At 39.3% G+C, this 20,238-nt stretch overlaps 1 protein-coding gene across 1 annotated transcript in view; it reads right to left on the bottom strand.

Annotated features, from left to right (window-relative positions):
• The window catches only part of LOC139167803 (VPS10 domain-containing receptor SorCS1-like), a 372,414-nt gene that overhangs the window by 40,087 nt on the left and 312,089 nt on the right, over positions 1-20,238 (bottom strand). The window contains exons 16-17 of the mRNA XM_070752750.1: positions 17,483-17,596; positions 16,662-16,833 (exon numbers count right to left, since the gene is read on the bottom strand). Coding sequence (XP_070608851.1) covers positions 16,662-16,833; positions 17,483-17,596 — 286 coding nt within the window. The remainder of the gene's footprint in view (positions 1-16,661; positions 16,834-17,482; positions 17,597-20,238) is intronic.

The raw sequence follows: 20,238 nt of genomic DNA, 5'->3' as shown, positions 1-20,238 counted from the left end.
TCAAAAAAGGAACACTGAAATCTGAGTCAAGGTATCTTTCATTTATTATATTCTACAAATATAAATGCATACACACACAAATATATATCCAGGATCCACGATGAGTTGTGGAACCAATACATTTAAATAAATAAAAATAAAATTTAAAACTCCCTCACTGAGAAATTTCATATAAGGCAGTGTGCATATGGACATGCAAGCATATCAGGGATAAAATGCTCCCTGTTCGGATCAGTCCTTGGTTATTTGTAGCAGCGGTTTGTACCAGTTATTTGTACCAGTGGTTCTCCAAACCAGTGATGGTGGCTGGCTGGCCAGGCCCCTGAACCAGTCCCCTGGGTTGCGGCTCCCTCATTTGTTTTGCCCAGTCTCTGCTCTGCAGCTTGCTTGCTTGAAGCGCTGCACCCCTGATCTGCCTGCCAGGTAAGCCTGCAAAGTCACGGCCTACCTAGCTGTGGCCCGCAGCCTCAACATGCTTTCCTGTCTTCCACGTGGCCTTCCTAGTGACCCCATGCCAGTTTGAGGGGAAGGCAAGTGGAAGGCAGGAAAATATGTCAGGATGGCAGAGAAGGGAGGTACATGAAGACAAACCACCACCTGCCATGAACTCCTTGCAACTCCCATGCTAATATCCCAATGCTGTCACTGGGGAAACATCACAGGGTTCCCAAGCATGCCAACAGGGGTCAGGGAGAGGGACAGTGCCTGGACCACCAAGGCCCGCAGCTGCGACAGCTCTCCAGGCTGCATCACTATCTTCCTGCTCTGCCAAGGCTCCGGCAGTCCAGGAGGCTGAGGCTGGTAGAGATGTATAGGTGTGTGCCCCAATGCTGCTTGAAGTTCCCGGAGTTAAAGCCAGGAAGATGAGACGGGTGGTGGCAAGGAAAGGAAAGGAAAGAAAAGAAGAGGGGAGGGAACGAAAGGAAAGAAGGAGAAAATAAAATAAACTTATGACCTCAATTGAGCCCAAAATTTTGGTTGCAAAGCAAGAGCATTGTTAAGTGAGTTTCACCACATTTTACAAGTTGGCCATACCCACCCAGTCACCTGACAACCAAGCATGCCCACCAGGTTACCTGACTACTAAGCATGCCCATGAATCAGCTGATTACTAAGCAATGCCCACAAAATAAGCCATGCCCACAGAACCGGTAGGGAAAAGTTTTAGGTTTCACCAGTGATGCATATGTATTGTATGTGAGAGATAGAGACATTTTTCTGCTGTAATATTCTTATATTTAAATATGATCATTCTATTCTATTTTATAAGTAGCACAGTTCTCTGTGTGTTGAACTGGAAGGAATTCTCAATTTTATTCTAGGTTAAATATGCAAAGAACAGTAGTGATATTTTATGCAACTTTTTATGCAGAAAGAAATAATGAAACTTCTCTCTCTTTTTAAAGAAAACACATTATCTGGCGTTATCAACAGAGTTGTTATTTATGCATGACCCTGAAAGGTTGTTTTGGTGCTCAAAATTGGCACATTTAGATCCGGTGCAAAGATTAAAACAAATAAATAATTTTGGCATTGAAATAGTATTAAAAATCTGTAAAATTGCTTTTGTTGGTTTATGTATACATAGGCTTAATTTGAAAAGCAATGAGAGTAGAAGATACATGCATTTTTATCTTCCAATGTATATATACAAATATTTAAAATATGATGAATTATCAACATCTGTTGATAGGACCTTCAAAAACATTGAAATGAATTATGGAATTTTATTAAAGGTGATGCAAAGTATCTACAAATATACTGTATGTATCTCTTATTACTAAAATCTGATAGATCAAATTTAGTAATATATATTGCTACCTGAAAAATATTTCTAAGTATGGCACAAAGGTGTCCTTTGGGTTCTTACCGAGGTTTCCTGCTGGGAGAGAATGGCTCTCTAATTAGAGTAGACCCACATCTGCTACTCAAACGTTTCTTTCATGGGAAGAATTGAACTGGCTCTGAAAGTTCCTTTCTTCACAATAATTGATTAAATTATTTGAACTGAAAATGCTTTCTGCCCATTAAATACAATTCAGGCTCTAACAGATTTCTGAAAAGGGCACATCAAAACACTGACATTTAAATATCTGAAGCACTAGGACAAGGAAGCAAAAGTAAAGTATGCAACTGGTAAGATATTTTTCTACCAAAAATGAAATAACTTTGGGGAAACAGAGGAGGTAGCAGACAAAGAGTGCCTGTTTTGAACAAGTTTTAACCTGTATTGTTTTCCATACATATTTTTATGTGCTCTGAGGAACATACTTTCTATATGATAAAAGTTATTATTTTTACATATGTGTTATAGCAGACATATTTATATTACACTAGAAAAGTAGGGATAGAGAGCAATAGCTTTCTTCTTTAAAATTATTTTATCACCAAAATAAATCTCACGGTAATAAGTGAGCTGTGAAGATACAAGTGAATTTCTCAATTTACTCTAATCTTTCAACTTCTGGCAACTGGCTTGATTTGGTTCCAATCAATGAATAAATTTATTCATACACATACATACACAGTACTTACACAACACATCTAATAAGAATGCTTAAACACGTGGTTGGAATAGTTTTTATACTGAATGCTACTAAAGTTAGTAATCAAATCAAGTAGTCAAGTAATAACTTTCCAACAGAGGCACATTTTATTATATCTTTTGTCGTTCGGTGCTCTATTTTGTAAAGGTTGGTTTTAATAATAAAATAATAGAGTTGGAAGGGACCTTGGGGGTCTAGTCCAAACCCATGTACAAGCAGAAGACTCTATATCATTCTAGACAAATGGCTGACCAAGCTCTTCTTAAAAAACTGCAGTGATGGAACACTCACAACTTCTGAATGCAAGCAGTTCCACTGATTAATTATTCTCACTGTCAGGAAATTTCTCCTTCATTCTAGGATGCTTTTCTTCTTGATTAGTTTCCATCAATTGCTTTTTGTCTTGATTTCTTGTACTTTGGAAAACAGATTGATCCCTGTTCTTTCTGACAGTCCCTCAAATATTGGAATATTGCTATCATGTGACTCTTAGTCAGGGGTGGGCTGCTAGCCGGAACGCTAAATTGGGCTCGCCACCACGGCTCGTGAGTGCTAGCGGGACCAGCATGATTTTGCTTCTGTACCTGTGGAGGGAGCAAAATTGTGCACAGAGCCGCAGGTGCACCCATGTTTTGGTGAGGGTTTTTTGCTTCCGCGCATGCCGAAACACGGGTGCAGCTGCGGCTCATGCGTGATTTTGCTACCTCCACAGATGCAGAAGCAAAATTGCACTGGTCCCATTATCACTCACGAGCCACGGCAGCAAGCCCAATTTAGTGTTCCATCCAGCAGCCCACCCCTGCTCTTAGTCCTTCTTTTCACTGGACTAGACTTAATCTAATTCCTGCAACCATTCTTCATATGTTTTAGCTTCCAGTCCCCAAATTATAATTATTTTTCTCTGTACTATTTCCAAAGTCTTAAATCTTTTTTATATTTGGCAACCAAAACTGGATACAATATATCAAGTGTTACACTTCACATGGTCTTGATTCTCTGTCTCTATTGATGAAAAAAGCTCTATTGGCTTTTTTGGAGGCTGCAGCACACTGCTGGCTCATATTTACTCCCTTCGTGTGAAGACAGATACAAAGAATAAATTAAGCTGCTCTGCTTTCTCCCTGCTACCTATCAATTCCTTGTCATCTTTTCCCATTAGTGGGCCAATTATTTCCTTGACCTTTTTGTTTTTTAACATGTTTAATGTTGGATAAAGAGCTCTTTATCTTTCAGTTTATCAAACTGAAAGACAAAAAGGATAAGTATAAAAAATGGAAAGAGGGACATATATCTAAAGTAGAATACCAGCATATATAATACCAGCAAAGTTAAACCCAGGAAATCTAAGGCTCAGAGCTAAGAATCGCAACAACAGTTGTTGCAATTCTTAGTTCTGAGCCTTAGCTTTCCTAGGTTTAACTTTTCAAATACAGTGGTACCTCGGTTCTCGAACGCCTTGGTTCTCGTACATTTCGGAGACCGAACAAAATTTTCGGCAAAAATTTGCTTCGGTATCTGAACAAAAATTCGGATACTGAACAGCCACAGAAAAATTTGTTTATTATCCGAAATGCTACAAGATCTGAGGGGACGGCGTGAGATGGAATGGGAGTCGGAATCCGACATGCCCATCCTGGCCGCCCACTTAACAGCCTCCCAGTCTCTAGTCTAAGCGCTCCAAGCTGTACGAAGGGTGGGGGCGGCTGCAATACCGGCAGCTTCGGGGGGCTCCTTTCCTCAGTGGTTCATCTTGTTACCTGTAGGCAGCTGCACCAACTTTCTCCTTCCCAGCGGCGGCGGCGGCTTTCCATAGAGCAGCAGCAGTGCTGGGAATGTCAGCGGCTTCCCTTCCTCATGTGATGTTCCTGGTGCTTGATGGTAAGCCGCCGCCGCCGGGAAGGAGAAAGTTGGTGCAGCTGCCTACAAGTAACAAGACGAATCACTGAGGAAAGGAGTGGCCCGAAGCTGCCGGTATTGCAGCCGCCCCCACCCTTCCTACAGCTTGGAACGGAAGGGTGTAGGAAGGGTGGGGGCGGCTGCAATACCGGCAGTTTCGGAGGGCTACTTTTCTCAGTGGTTCATCTTGTTACCTGTAAGCAGCTGCACCAACTTTCTCCTTCCCGGCGGTGGCTTTCCTTTGAGCAGCAGCAGCAGCGCAGGAAAGTCACATGAGGAAGGGAAGCCGCTGGAGCAGCGGCAACTGCTGAGATGGCTCCAGCAGCTTCCCTTCATCACATGACATTCCCTGCGCTGCTGCTGCTCGATGGAAAGCCGCCGCCGGGAAGGAGAAATTTGGTGCAGCTGCCTACAGGTACAAGACGAACTACTGAGGAAAGGAACCCCCCAGAAACTGCTGGTATTGCAGTCACCCCCACCCTTCCTACAGCTTGGAGTGCTTAGACTATAGAGCTCCTCAGATCTTTATCCCATAGGAAATAAAGGAAATAGGGACTGGGAACCAATTAAATCCATTTCCATTATTTCCTATGGGATAAATTAATTCGGTACTCAACCAAATCGGTTCTCGACCACACTCCTGGAACAAATTGTGGTCGAGAACCGAGGTACCACTGTACTGGCTATATGCTGGTATTCTACTTTAGATATATGCCCCTTTTTCCATTTTTTTATACTTATCCTTTTTGTCTTTCAGTTTGATAAAGCGTTCTTTATCCAACATTGATTTCACATTTGATCAAATAAATCATATATGCAGACTGATTATTTTCAAGTCTATATTATTTTGGTCAAGATAGGGCAATTTCAATAATACATAAAACAAAAGACATTTCCACATGCATACTTTCCCTTCTATAATGAAAAGCACTTTGAAGCCAGCTAAGTAATTGCCTTCATTCCGGCTGGCCTCAGAACATTAAGAACAGGCAAGGAACTGCTGATCTAATCAGCATTTCTGCAGTCGAAAGTAGTACACAGAAGAAACCACAAAAATGACATTCAATACTCCAGCATCTGACTTATGACAACTCGTGAAATATAAAACTCCTACACTTGTTATCATTCATTCTGCATATAAGTTCCTATTAAGGGCAGTGGAGGTAGGCTAACATGAAAATTTAGCAGCCAGGTGATTTCTCCAGAAGCTGAACTCAGGAATGAGTTCGGTGTAAGCTGTGTATCCAAAGAGAGAAAATTAAGAGGAATCCAATGGGACACAGGAGGAAGGGAAGGTGGTAGATTGGTTTTTCTGACTCCCACAGTCTAAATCCTCAACCCTTCCAAAATTTTCGGAGACCGATGATGTGGCTAGCAGCCATTTTATCATAACCAAATCTTAATCAGTCCAAATTTACTCAAGAAGAAACAATTGATAGTCTCCCTCATTTAGTACTTCCATAGCTAACTGATATTGTATATTGTACAATTTGTAAGGTGCTTTCCAAAATAAAAATCACTGATAATTTAAAATTCAAGTATGAAGTTAAAGAATAGGAAGTGAATTGAAACAAAAGAAAAGGCAAATGGAAAAGAGAATTTCTCTGACAAGATTAAATTTACAACACAAAGACACATATGCCTACAAAATTAAACTCACAATTCTTCATTGAATAGCCCATAAAATAAAATCAGTATTCTGATGTGTATCCTACTTTCCACTATGCCTCAGATTGCTCTACAATATTCTAATCTCAAAACCACATTTTTGGTGATGGAAGCTTTTTAATCTTACCTGGCCAGTCCTGGGAAAAAAAACCCTCTAAGAAGAATAAATGACAATACATAGAGATCTACCTGAGAGGGAATCTTGCCAGTCAATGATTAGAATTTGATTTTTGCAGGCTTCAGATATCCCTGCCTATCTAAATTGACATGTCAGCTGTTGATTGACTGATCAGACAAAGATTGTCCTTTAAGTCCTTTAATGTCTGAACTTATTAGGATTAACTTTCTTTCAATTCACTACAGGGGTCCTGGTTAGCACCTGAATGGAATGGTTGTTAAGTTTAAAATTCATGAACACCTTTGAGTTCAACCAGTGGCACAAAAGTTTCTGTGAAAACCATACTTCACCATGTCCCACAGGGCTCTTAGTGCCCATAGACTATAAAGAAAAAAGAAAATAAACAATGTAATTTTACTTTGTACTACAACTAAAGTGAATGTAAATCACCTCAGTGACCAGCCTAAATTATGCTATAAGAACAAAGGTCTACAGCAGCTCTCAATTGAATGTAGAATCTTTGTGTGGACTGTGGTGAGAATTAGTCTTCAGATGAATGGGATTGTTTAATAGACAAATTGAGACATAAGGTCATTGAAGCTCACAGCAGCCTGTGTTAAATTTTACTAGAACATTTCCATAGCAACCCCTGAATCTCAAGATGCAAATATTTCTTCTAAATCCATTGTTCTATTTAGAAAACAGTTACTTTCTGCCTTTCTATCCCTATATTCATTATATTGTTACTTATGAGTATGAATGCAGGCATTCCCCCTCCTTTCTGAAATATGAGTGCAGCTCTTTGTCGGCAAGGGTGTGTCTCCCATTATTCCTTTATTATTATTATACCCCCTCCAGTATATATTGTCTAATAAATCACTGTGGTAAATCTTGATTATTTGCTTTTGGTACTATAGGAAATATAGAAACATAGAAGACTGATGGCAGAAAAAGACCTCATGGTCCATCTAGTCTGCCCTTATACTATTTCCTGTATTTTATCTTACAATGAATATATGTTTATCCCAGGCATGTTTAAATTCAGTTACTGTGGATTTACCAACCACGTCTGCTAGAAGTTTGTTCCAAGGATCTACTACTCTTTCAGTAAAATAATATTTTCTCACGTTGCTTCTGATCTTTCCCCCAACTAACTTCAGATTGTGTCCCCAGATTGTATAAAGCAATGACAAGGTAACTGTAACAAATTCCAAAGCATTTATATTTTAATGCAATGTTTTGTTTTTATTCTGTTAGATACAAAGTGGGTTGAGTCTGATTGTAGATCTTTTTCAGATGTTATTGTCTATTAATGGGAGAAAAATGGCAAGAAGGTGATGAGCAGCAGGGGCAAAGCAGAATTACTTAATTATTATTATTATTATTTGCATCTGTCTTTACACAAAAGGGAAAAATCCAGTCCAATTTATCAAAAATGTTGCAAAATGCAGATTAGGAATGCAATTCAAAATGAGCAAGAAAATGGTAAGAGAATACGTTTATTTACTTACTTACTTACTTACTTACTTACTTACTTACTTACTTACTTATTAGATTTGTATGCCGCCCCTCTCCGAAGACTTGGGGAGAGTTCAAATCACTAGGGTCAAATAGATTACACCCCAAGATTATGAAGAAGCTGGCACACATGATCTCCGAACCACTGAAGCATATCTTTCAAAGATCCCGAAGCACTAGAAAACTACCAGAAGACTAGAAAAGGGTTTCAGAAAAGAGGAAGAAATGGATCCAGGAAACTAAGGATTTATCAGTCTGACATCTATACCTGGGAAGATCCTGGAAAAGTTAATCAAGCAACAAATCTGCAAACACCTGGAGGCAAACAAAGTCATAACCAAAAATCAAGATGGCTTTGTCAAAAAGAGATCAGATGCCAGATAAATCTTACTGCATTCCTTGACAAAGTGACAAAATTAGTGAACCAGTGAAATGCCGTGGATCAGTCCAATGTTTTAAACTACTGGTTCTGTGGACATGGCTTGGACATGGCTTGGCTCAAGGGGCATGGCTTGGTGGGCATGTCAGGGAGGGATACTGCAATATCTTCATTCCTACTCCACTACAGGGGAAGGATACTGTAAAATCCCCATTCCCACCCCATTCTGGGGTCAGCCACAGTTGGTATTTGCTGGTTCTCTGAAATACACAAAATTTCCGCTACCAGTTCTTTAGAACCTGTCAGAAACTGCTGGATTTCACCCCTGTTGAAGATATAATTTATTTGGACTTCAGTAAAGCATTTGATAAACTAGATAACAAGCTACTAGATAACAATAGCTTGATAAGATAGAAAAATGTGGCTAGATAGCATCACTACAAAAGTGGTGTTTGTTGAGTTCTGATACTGAAGAGGCAGGAGACTGGTTGTGTGACTCCAACTGTTTATTGGTTACCATGAGCAAACATCAGCCGAACTCTGTATGTGGCAGGGGTTTAAAAAGGGAGCCCTCCTGGCAGGGAGCCAATCAGATTTAATCAACTTCCCTGTCGGACTGGAGTGAAAACTTCCTAGGTTTCAGGACATAACATTGTTCATCTACCAGACTTGAAATTCTGGGCTTAGACAACTCAGAACTATCCTGCCTTCGGCATGACCTGAGCATAGCCACAATGTCCTACCTGTCAATGACTACTTCAGCTTCAACCACAGCAATATACGACCACATAATAAATGCAAACTTAAAGTGAACCACTCCAAACTCGATGCAAAAATATGACTTCAGCAACAGAGTGGTCAGTGCTTGGAATACTCTACCCAACTATGTGGTTTCATCCCCAAACCTGTAAAGATTTAACCTTAGACTATCTACTATTGACTTCACTCCATTCCTGTAAGGTGTGTGCATATGTGCAGCTGCATGTCTACTGTCCCTGTCCTAGTGTTCCCTTTTACTTTTATTCATTTTATGTACCGTATTTTTCGCTCCATAAGAAGCAGTTTTTTTCCTCCCAAAGTAGGATGAAAAATCAGCGGCATCTTATGGAGCGAAGATGCAGGCAGGGAGGGGGGAGGCGCTGGAGCAGAGGGGGGGCGGCGATATACTCACCAAAAGTGTCCCGCCTTTGTCGCCGCCTCTCCTCTTCCCAACCCCGAAGAGAGCCGCGCCTTTCGGCCTCCGGAAGTGCTGGGCCGGGGGACGCCTCCACCGCGCAGGTTTAGGAGGCGGAGTGGCACCGGAGGAGCGTTGGCGGCTCCGAGCCTTTGGGAAGGCTACGGGAATCGCTTCAGGAGGCGGGGAGGTCTCGAAGACCCAAAACCCAGCCAGTCGCTCGCAGCCGGTCGGAGCTGCCCGTCCGACACCTCTGTCCGACCCGTTGGGGCGCCTCCCTCACTCCCAGCCCCTGCGCGCCCCAACCCCCCCGAACTCCCGTGGAAGGCAGTCCCCGTTCCCCCCCCCGCTTGCCAGCTCTCGCTTTGGTGTTTCTCCGGTGGAAACAAGGCGGTTGAGTTGCTCCGAGGTTCTGCTTCCAAGCAACCGTTTGCCGCCTCCCCGCAAGCCCCCTGCCCGAAGCTGCAAGCGTGAGATCCTGGGGCGAGGGGGAGGCAGCAGTCCTGCGCTTTGCACTGGGGAGGTGCAGCGGGGAACCGGGGAGGAAGCCACCCCGCTGTGCTGGGAGGGAAGAAGGAACAATGTTCACTATCTCCCAGGACCACCAAGCCCCCTTCCAACAGCACATGCGAGGCTCCTGGCCTGCCAGCTCTCAGCTTCTCATTTCTGCTTTCTCTCTTTCTCTCTTGCTCTTTCATTCTTTTTTCTTTCTTTCTCTTTCTTTCTCTTGCTTTCTCTCCTTCCTTCCCTCCTTCCATTTCTTTCATTCCCCCTCTCTATTTTTATTTCTCTTTCATTCTCTTTCTTTCTCTCTTTTTCTTTCTTTCTTGCTCTTTTTCTTTCTCTCTTTTACCTTCCCTTCCTCTATTTCTTCTTTTCTTTCTTCTTCCTACCTTCTTCCCTCCTTCCCTTCCTTCAGTCCTTCCTCTCTTACTCTCCCCTTTCATAAGTTTCCTTGCTTCCTTCCTCTGTTCTGTCCCTTCCCCCTTTCTTTCTTTCTTTCTTTCTTTCTTTCTTTCTTTCTATTTTTTTTCTATTTTCCTCCTCTAAAATCTAGGTGCGTCTTATCAGCAGGTGCCTCTTATAGCGAAAAATACGGTATTCAATTTATATATATACTTATACAAGATTGACAAAATAAATAAAATAAAATAAACACTGCCATTATAATGCTTCCTATTTTAAAATAGTAAAATGGGTTCCCATTTAACACTGGAAGCTTAGAATAGTTTACTTTTATTCATTTTATGTACCGTATTTTTCGCTCCATAAGAAGCAGTTTTTTTCCTCCCAAAGTAGGATGAAAAATCAGCGGCATCTTATGGAGCGAAGATGCAGGCAGGGAGGGGGGAGGCGCTGGAGCAGAGGGGGGGCGGCGATATACTCACCAAAAGTGTCCCGCCTCTGTCGCCGCCTCTCCTCTTCCCAACCCCGAAGAGAGCCGCGCCTTTCGGCCTCCGGAAGTGCTGGGCCGGGGGACGCCTCCACCGCGCAGGTTTAGGAGGCGGAGTGGCACCGGAGGAGCGTTGGCGGCTCCGAGCCTTTGGGAAGGCTATGGGAATCGCTTCAGGAGGCGGGGAGGTCTCGAAGACCCAAAACCCAGCCAGTCGCTCGCAGCCGGTCGGAGCTGCCCGTCCGACACCTCTGTCCGACCCGTCCGATGCTGGCGCCTCCCTCACTCCCAGCCCCTGCGCGCCCCAACCCCCCCCGAACTCCCGTGGAAGGCAGTCCCCGTTCCCCCCCCCCGCTTGCCAGCTCTCGCTTTGGTGTTTCTCCGGTGGAAACAAGGCGGTTGAGTTGCTCCGAGGTTCTGCTTCCAAGCAACCGTTTGCCGCCTCCCCGCAAGCCCCCTGCCCGAAGCTGCAAGCGTGAGATCCTGGGGCGAGGGGGAGGCAGCAGTCCTGCGCTTTGCACTGGGGAGGTGCAGCGGGGAACCGGGGAGGAAGCCACCCCGCTGTGCTGGGAGGGAAGAAGGAACAATGTTCACTATCTCCCAGGACCACCAAGCCCCCTTCCAACAGCACATGCGAGGCTCCTGGCCTGCCAGCTCTCAGCTTCTCATTTCTGCTTTCTCTCTTTCTCTCTTGCTCTTTCATTCTTTTTTCTTTCTTTCTCTTTCTTTCTCTTTCTTTCTCTCCTTCCTTCCCTCCTTCCATTTCTTTCATTCCCCCTCTCTATTTTTATTTCTCTTTCATTCTCTTTCTTTCTCTCTTTTTCTTTCTTTCTTGCTCTTTTTCTTTCTCTCTTTTACCTTCCCTTCCTCTATTTCTTCTTTTCTTTCTGCTTCCTACCTTCTTCCCTCCTTCCCTTCCTTCAGTCCTTCCTCTCTTACTCTCCCCTTTCATAAGTTTCCTTGCTTCCTTCCTCTGTTCTGTCCCTTCCCCCTTTCTTTCTTTCTTTCTTTCTTTCTTTCTTTCTTTCTATTTTTTTTCTATTTTCCTCCTCTAAAATCTAGGTGCGTCTTATCAGCAGGTGCGTCTTATAGAGCGAAAAATACGGTATTCAATTTATATATATACTTATACAAGATTGACAAAATAAATAAAATAAAATAAACACTGCCATTATAATGCTTCCTATTTTAAAATAGTAAAATGGGTTCCCATTTAACACTGGAAGCTTAGAATAGTTTGAAACTTAGCATAGTTTTCTGTTACAATTTATGCCAAAGTATAGTTAAGTTTTTTTTATTTTTATTATCTTCCACTCATAGAAAAATATTATTCTATCAATGCATGAAAATAAGATACATTACTGCTGGTTTGCCATTGTTATTGCTTTTGTTTGACAAATTTGTCTGTCAAGGATTAGTACTATTCTAGGATATATTCCATTTAAGGTAAAAAGGTTGTGAGTATGCAAAGCAGTCATACTGCTGAGTCATAGTGACTAAGCTACAACCTGATTTGGCTAGAACAGTATAAGAAGTAAAGCACCTTTGCAGTGGGTGTGGTTGTTCTGGTTGTTGCAATTATTGTGGTTAGTTGGTTGTTACTCTTGTGGTTAGTCTTGTGGGTGGATTGGTTTACTGTATCATGGTTTATAGTGGTAGTAAAATATTTTCTGTAAACAGAAGCATAGGAAAGATTCTATTTTTGCTACATTGAAGAGTGAAACTTCTTCAACCAGTTCCTGCTGAATTGTCTGCATTCTTCATCAGCTTCAGTTCCTGAATTCCATGTCATACATTCCTGTGCCTAGTCAGTAGCCAGTAGCTTTCAAACGTAACACGGACAGATTCCTTTTTTTTCATATTTGCATGATGATCATGGTTACTTAGCTGTATTCATTTTCCAGTTTTCCTAATTCTTCGGCTATAACAACCTGACAGGCATATCAAACATCATTATACCTTGATTACATCCTCTGCATTTTTCCTCTTAAGAGATGGTATTGCTAATTTTAATCACTCTAATGAGAATGATATCCTTAAATAGTCAATTTCAATCTCATTGAAGAGGCTGTAAGCATAATTCTATTTCTACAGAAGTGCCAGGATTTATATGTAAATTAAAGTATTAAAACAATGACAATCAATTCAAATTTTATAATGTCGGCTAAAGAAACTAGAATTAAATTAGAAAAATAGGGAAAATTACAAATCTCATTCCTGGGACGGATAGCAACAATAAAGATGTGCATTCTGCCACAATTTTTATACCTTTTCCAAACAGCCCCAATATATTTAAACCAAAAGTATTTTAAAGAACTCAATAAAATAATCACAACGTTTATTTGGAATAAGAGAAAACCAAGAATTAAACTATTACATTTACAGGACAGCAAACTAAGAGGAGGGCTGGGATTACCGGATCTTAGACTGTACTACAAAGCGGCCACATTAACATGGATCAAAGATTGGATTAAACTAACAAATAAAAGAATTCTGACACTCGAAGGGCATGACCTACAAATAGGTTGGCATGCCCACCTATGGACAGTTGAAACCAAAAAACAAACCTCATTTAATAAACACTTAATCAGAAAATCCCTTTTGAAAAATTGGCACAAAATTAAAAAAAGATATTGCATCAAAATTCCAAGATGGCTCTCCACAATGGAGGCCATCATTTATCCAAATTTATTAGACCCAACCAAAACACTGAGCTACAAGGATATATTATTTCCAAACGGCCGTCTAAAACCAAGAGAATTATTGGATTTCCTGAACTCCAAAATGGACTGGTGAACATATACCCAAATCAGCACCAGATATAAAAAAGATACTGAAGTTGGCATAGAGCCAACTCTGAACCCATTAGATAAGACTCTTACAGGCCCAGACAAGAAAAACATAACTAAACTTTACAATTATCTGTTAGAAAATGACGGAAGAAATTGTTACAGGCCTAATGCTCACATGGGCAAAAAATATAGGACAGAATATACATCTTGCTGAATGGGAGAAAACCTGAACAACAATCACCAAAATCACATTATCTTCTGCTTACAAAGAAAATTATTATAAACTATTTTACAGATGGTATCTCTCCCCTTCCAGAATCGCTAAAATCTACCCAAAAGCTAATGCAATTTGCTGGAAATGTAAAAAAGAAATTGGTACATTTTACCATATGTGGTGGGCCTTGCCCCAAAGTAAAAACTTTATGGAAAACAATATACAAATGGTTGTTAGAAATAGCACAAACAGAAATTGAATTTTCCCCAAGAGCTTTCCTATTAAGAATATGGGATAAGAAATACCCAAAACCAACACTTCATTTGATGACCCACATAATCACTGCAATGAGATTAACATTTGCCCAAAATTGGAAAAATCAAGACACTCCGTCAGAAAAGCAAATAATAGAGAAAATATACAGGTGTGCAGAGATGGACCAAATGACAAGAGACATTAGGGGCACGAACATTGATGAAACACACAAACCATGGAATAAATGGTATGAATGGATGCAGAATATAATAACCCAAAGAAATGTTAAAAGACTTACCGTATATACTCGAGTATAAGCCGAGTTTTTCAGCCCAAAAAATGGGCTGAAAAACACAACCTCGGCTTATACTCGGGTCATTGACAAAGTCACCACACGAGGGCGCCATTGCTTGAGCCAGAGCGAGGAGGCACCAGCTTTTGTCCCCTCTCGCACGCCGTAGTTCCTCTCCCTAGCTCAAGCAGAGGCAGCCATTTGCTCCAACCGAGAGGGGAAAAAAGCAATGGTGAGTAACTATTCCTTGCTCTCTCTGCATTGGTATTTTGTGGTAGTTGCTGTCCTTGCTTGGATAGGATCTAATAATGTGTTATGAGGCAGAGCTAGACAGGAATTCTTTTTCTATCTGTCTATCTTTCTATCTATCTATTTTTCTATCTAACTATTTTTCTATCTATCTATCTATCTATCTATCTATCTATCTATCATCTATCTGTATCTATTTCTATCTATCTATCTATCTATCTATCTATCTATCTATCTATCTATCTATTTTTCTGTCTGTCTGTCTGTCTATCTATCTTTCTATCTATCTATATCTATCTATCTATCTATCTATCTATCTATCTATCTATCTATCTATCTATCTATCTATTTGGTTTTCTATGCTGATAACCTCACAGCAGCTAATGCTGAAGCTCTTCTTTGGATACACTTATTTATTTGTTTGTTTGTTTGTTTATTTATTTAATTGGATTTGTATGCAATCCCTCTCCAAGGACTCAGGGTGGCTCACAGCATATATAAAAACAGAACAATAATGTAAATCCAATTAATGATGAGAAGGAATCCAGTTTTGAAGGATTTTAACTCTTAGGTTTTAGCTTTGTTCCTGATCGAGCTACTTTTTTTACTTTTTAATTTATTGTTAATATTGTTAATTTGTTTACCCTCTTTTAAATTTACAGAGCTAGTTTACTGGTTTTCTTTAAAATAAATATTCTAAAACATGTCTCAATTAATGTAATTTTATTGTTTTCCATTTTTATAAGTTACCAGTAGCCACTGCATTTTCTAACCTCGGCTTATACTCGGGTCAATACGTTTTCCCAGTTTTGTGGCAAAAATTGGTGCCTCGGCTTATACTCGGGTCGGCTTATACTCGAGTATATACAGTATACAAACTCAGATAACAACAAAATAATATTTACATTTAGTAAGATAGTAGTTATCTATTTTTCTATTCATCTTTTTAACTACGAATCTAATCAATTAGAAATTGAACATGTGAATACTGAAATAGAAACGGGCAATGATCTGCATGTATATAATGAGATTTCTTTCCTTTTTATTGTATTTGAAAAACTAAATAAACTTTTTTAAAATACACATAATCTACTCATGCTCTCTTTATCTCTCTCTCTCTGTGCGTGTGTGTTTGTATGTCTATACTGAGATGGAACATAGGTCTTCAGGGCCTTACAAAAGAGTACCAACATGGGGCCAATCTTATATTTAGATGATGTTCCAGAGGGAAGGAGCCACTACAAAGAAGGGCCTTCTTGATTCCACTAGATGTACCTACTTAGGAGGAGATCAAAAGGCATTCCCTGCCTTTTTGATCTGGCAGAAACATAATATTTTTCTCTTTTATACATCCCTATAGCTTCAGTTATAGCATAATTCATTTTTTACTCCAATATATTTACCAATGCGACTTTGAATCTTGCAAATACTTCATGCCATCAAAAAGTATAAGACAGACATATGCTATACCAGTTAAAGTTAGGACTGATGAGATCTATGGAAATTTCCTTCTGCAAGATGCAAGATTCAATAGCATGGATTTTGCTGGGGACCAGACACTGCAGAATTTCCTTCATATTTAGGAACCCTAAAATTTACATGTCTAAATAACTTTTGGTTGATTATTCCTCACATATTATTTACTATTCAGTTGATAGACAGTTGGTAGACACTACATATGATCCCTTGGCTATCTTCTTGTAAGGCATCTTTCTTCCATTTAAGAAACCCCCCCCCCCATTTTCCTTCCTTAATCTTCCTTAAAGGAAACATAATCATCTAAAATAGTAAAGTTACAACACCATTTTAGTCTAGACTTTTTTTTGTATTGTGAACATGCTAATTGCAAAATGAGGTGTTCTAGAAACCCATGTTTTACAAATGCTGTCCATGGTAATCTTGCCATTTGTTCTGCAACATTAGCCCAGATATTCTTATTTCAGTGTCAGTGAGGGCAGAGGTACAGATAGCAAACAAGATAGGCCATGGAGGGAAGAATCAAGCTCCTTTTATAATAGGATGATAGACCAGATGTACAGCTCAAATTTGTCAAGTCACTAATCAGTTAAACCACACTGGTTAATTAATTCTGTTTAGTCCCATTCATTTCCTTCTAAATGATTCTGACTCAGAAGCCCCAGTGGGGAACATGTTAAACAGACCATACCTCTTCCAGCTGTACCATGAAGGTAACATTATGCCCTTGTTCTGATGTCAGTGTGCCATCTGATGTGACAACCCGAAGTCCTCGCGGAGCTTTGCCAGGACACTGCTGTGGCTTGGCTGTGTACTGCTCACGCACACCGTCTGTGCAGTTATTAGACACGACCTTTCTGTACCTGTGGAAAGAAGAACAAAGAACCCTGAAGAGACTAGCTACAAGCTGCTTGTTTCTAATGATAGTTCCCTTTTCCAGACCATCACTGTCACATGTCAGATATTTAAACCACTGAATCATGAAACAGTATAAATTGACTTTGTACAGAACTTTAGCCAATTGTCATGTTTTGAGAAGAACTAACACACCAGTTATCAGAGTTAATAGTACTGGCAAATTTATACATTGCTGTTTTATCACAATAAAGTAGGACGTAACACTTGTCATTACTAGGCTGGGCCAAATAAACTTACAAATGTGAGGGGATAACTTTCAGCTTTATAACTCAATGTATACATTTTTACCTGCCAAAGATAGTGATAGGAAATTTATAAGGTCATAGGCACTATTGATAAATCTTAATCTTCCCTATTTGTTGAGGGACATTTTGGAAAACTTGAAAAGGGGTGGGGTTTTTTATAGCATTGTCATCAATAAAGGATAACTATACTTTTTATAGTTTTTTAATAATCCTGACTCAGTTTTTCATTTGCAAAAAGCATCACTCAAAATATAAAGAAAACTACAGTCTGGGGAATAATATGGTAATGGATCAACACCATTACAATTGATAATCTTAACAAACAAATATTACAGCTTTGACTACTTACCCAGTGCTATTGAGATAACTTTGACCAAGACTGCACTCTTTTGACAAAGATGATGGGTTATACCAAAAAGCTGGCAAACACCGGTCATTGCTGTGGCGCTCAAATCCATAATCGCTAGTTTGGGAAGAAGAAATATTACTTTGATATGCAAACGGCGCGTTCCTATGGATGCATATTTTTCAAATATAAATTGACATATAAAATCTTATGATCTATTTTAAATACGTGCACCTACTTCATGTGCAGATGCACATTTATTATTTATTTATTTATTAGTTGGACTTGTATGCCGCCCCTCTCCGAAGACTCGGGGCGGCTCACAACAACATGTTTGGATATACATCATATAAATTCTCCATGGCATCTGGAATTCATACACCCAATTATCAGAAACATTAATCTTCTTTCTGATCAAGAAACTATAATCTTCCATCTATAAGACCTTATTTAGACAATAACCTAAAGGTTGTAAAGTCTCTTACAATAGCTTTGGTTTACAGAAAGCAGGTAATATCTTCTAATTATTGTTTCTGAATTTTGTTTTTGTTATGAATCTTAAATTTTATATCTGCGTTTTATTGGTGTTTCTGAATTTTAAATTTGACTTTTATTCATCTGAGACTGTAAGTAAGTTGAATAAGTAGAGGAAGGTGATCTTCCCTCATTTTATGTCCACAACAATCCAGTGAAATACAATCCATGTAAAATGATTAGCTAATGATTTCCGGTAACTATATAAGACTTGTACCAAAGTGTTTTTCTTCATTCAAAACCTTTGCAAATAAATGTCAATTCCCTTGGTTCTGTTTTCGTTTCTTCTCTTGACATGCAGTTGTAACACATTTTACAACTCTCAGCCAAATACTAAATTCCAAAACCAAGTCTCACCATCATTAGCTTATTATATTCAATAATGTCTTCAGAATATTTCCTTGCACTGCTGTAGATGTCAGAAACTGGGTATAGTTCATAGATGAACAAGATATGTATACTAAATCATTTGATAAATTATCTCCACAAAAATAATAATTTAGGGTTGTGAGAGGTGAACATTTTATTTGCAGTAATAGCTTTTAAAAACATGGATTTTGTTTTGCTTCTTAAAAATCTTTTCTGTAATATATTTATACTAGTAAGAGGGATAGATGATTTCAAATGTAGATGTAGTTATTCAACATTATCCAAGTATTGGTACTAAAGAAATCATAAAAAGACTATTTGATCATTACATCAGCAATAAAACTCATTTTAATATGCTAGAAGAAAGCAAATATTCATAATTGAATATTGCTTTCTTTATAATCCGATTGTCAACAGAGCATAAAGTCTGTATTGTGATAAAATTGTATCCTTATCAAAGCTTTAGGTATTTAGTTTAAAAAAAAGCTACAAAATACATAATAACAAAATATAGAGCATGATTTCTTATAATACAAGTGGTTTATGCTACCTGTGCCTTTACTTTTTACAAGGGAAAGTTTTTTGCTATTTTATCTGAATGTATGGCTTATACTTCATGTACTCCAGTGAACATTTTTTATATTTTTAGGAGAACAAGTTTAAGTCTTTCTGAAAGACTGATAATCATTTGATTGGGCTTTGCTCTCTTAAAAATGTTAAACATAGGCTGCACGATTGAGCAAGAATAATCTTTCCCAATTTTATGTTACAGGTAGTCCTCAATTTACAATCATTCATTTAGTGATCATTTGAAGTTATACTGAAAAAAAAAAGATTTATGGATGATCCTCCTGCTTAGGACTGTCATAGTACTCTCAAGGTCACATGATCCAAATTCAGACACTTGGCAAACAACATATATGTGCAACATTTGCAGCATCCCGTTTCACATGCCATCTTGGAAAGCCAAGATGCCATTTTCATCTTTCCAAGATGGCTTCTTACAAGCAAAGTCAATGGGGGAGCTGGACTCACTCAACAGCTGCGTGTTTTGCTTAACATCTGCAGCAATTTGCTTAACAATCACAGGAAACAAAGACTGGGTGCAAATCACTTATCACAGCATAAGAAATAGAGATTCTAGTTCCAATTTGATTGTCAGTTTTGAACTATCTTTCTTTCTTACTTACTTACTTACTTACTTACTTACTTACTTACTTACTTACTTACTTATTAGATTTGTAATTCCAGGATCATTGTCTGCATACATATGTATAGATAACTCTCATGGCTTAGGACTCAGATACTGATTTGGAAGAAGCTGTTCCAGAAAAATCTGTATAATGTTAGCCTAAGGTATTTCCCCATTTCTGATTTAATTTTTCATTTTTATTTTCTCATAATCGGTGAAGCAGAAATATGTCTTGAGAATTGCCCATAAGGAGAAACAGATCAGACAGGTGGAGGGGGGAAAGTCCACCTGTGCTACCATTTTGTTGCCTTTAATAATCACTGTCTCCACTTTCTATACATCTATTCTTAAAGTACATTGATTCCCCCCGCCACCACAAAACCAGCTATGTATGCTATTACATAAATAATATCAATCTGTATTCCTTAATGGCAGTGTAAAAGCACACACAAATACACAAATAGGCTGCTGAGAAATGTCACCAGCAGCCCTATTGCATCTCATTATATAGGCATTAATATCTTTTCCTCACCTTGCAGTCCTGCAAACTAATGAATTTGTTGTTTCCTATCTGTTGCACACAGAGCACTGATGATAGTGACAAATTGCTGCCTACCTGTAGACACAATGCACCTACCATCAACTGGAGCAACAGAGGATGAAA

This window comes from Erythrolamprus reginae, chromosome 5 (genome assembly GCF_031021105.1).
Source record: "Erythrolamprus reginae isolate rEryReg1 chromosome 5, rEryReg1.hap1, whole genome shotgun sequence".
Classification (NCBI taxonomy): Eukaryota; Metazoa; Chordata; class Lepidosauria; order Squamata; family Dipsadidae; genus Erythrolamprus; species Erythrolamprus reginae.
Note: the sequence above shows the minus strand (reverse complement) of the source record. Positions and strands in the feature narration are given on the sequence as shown.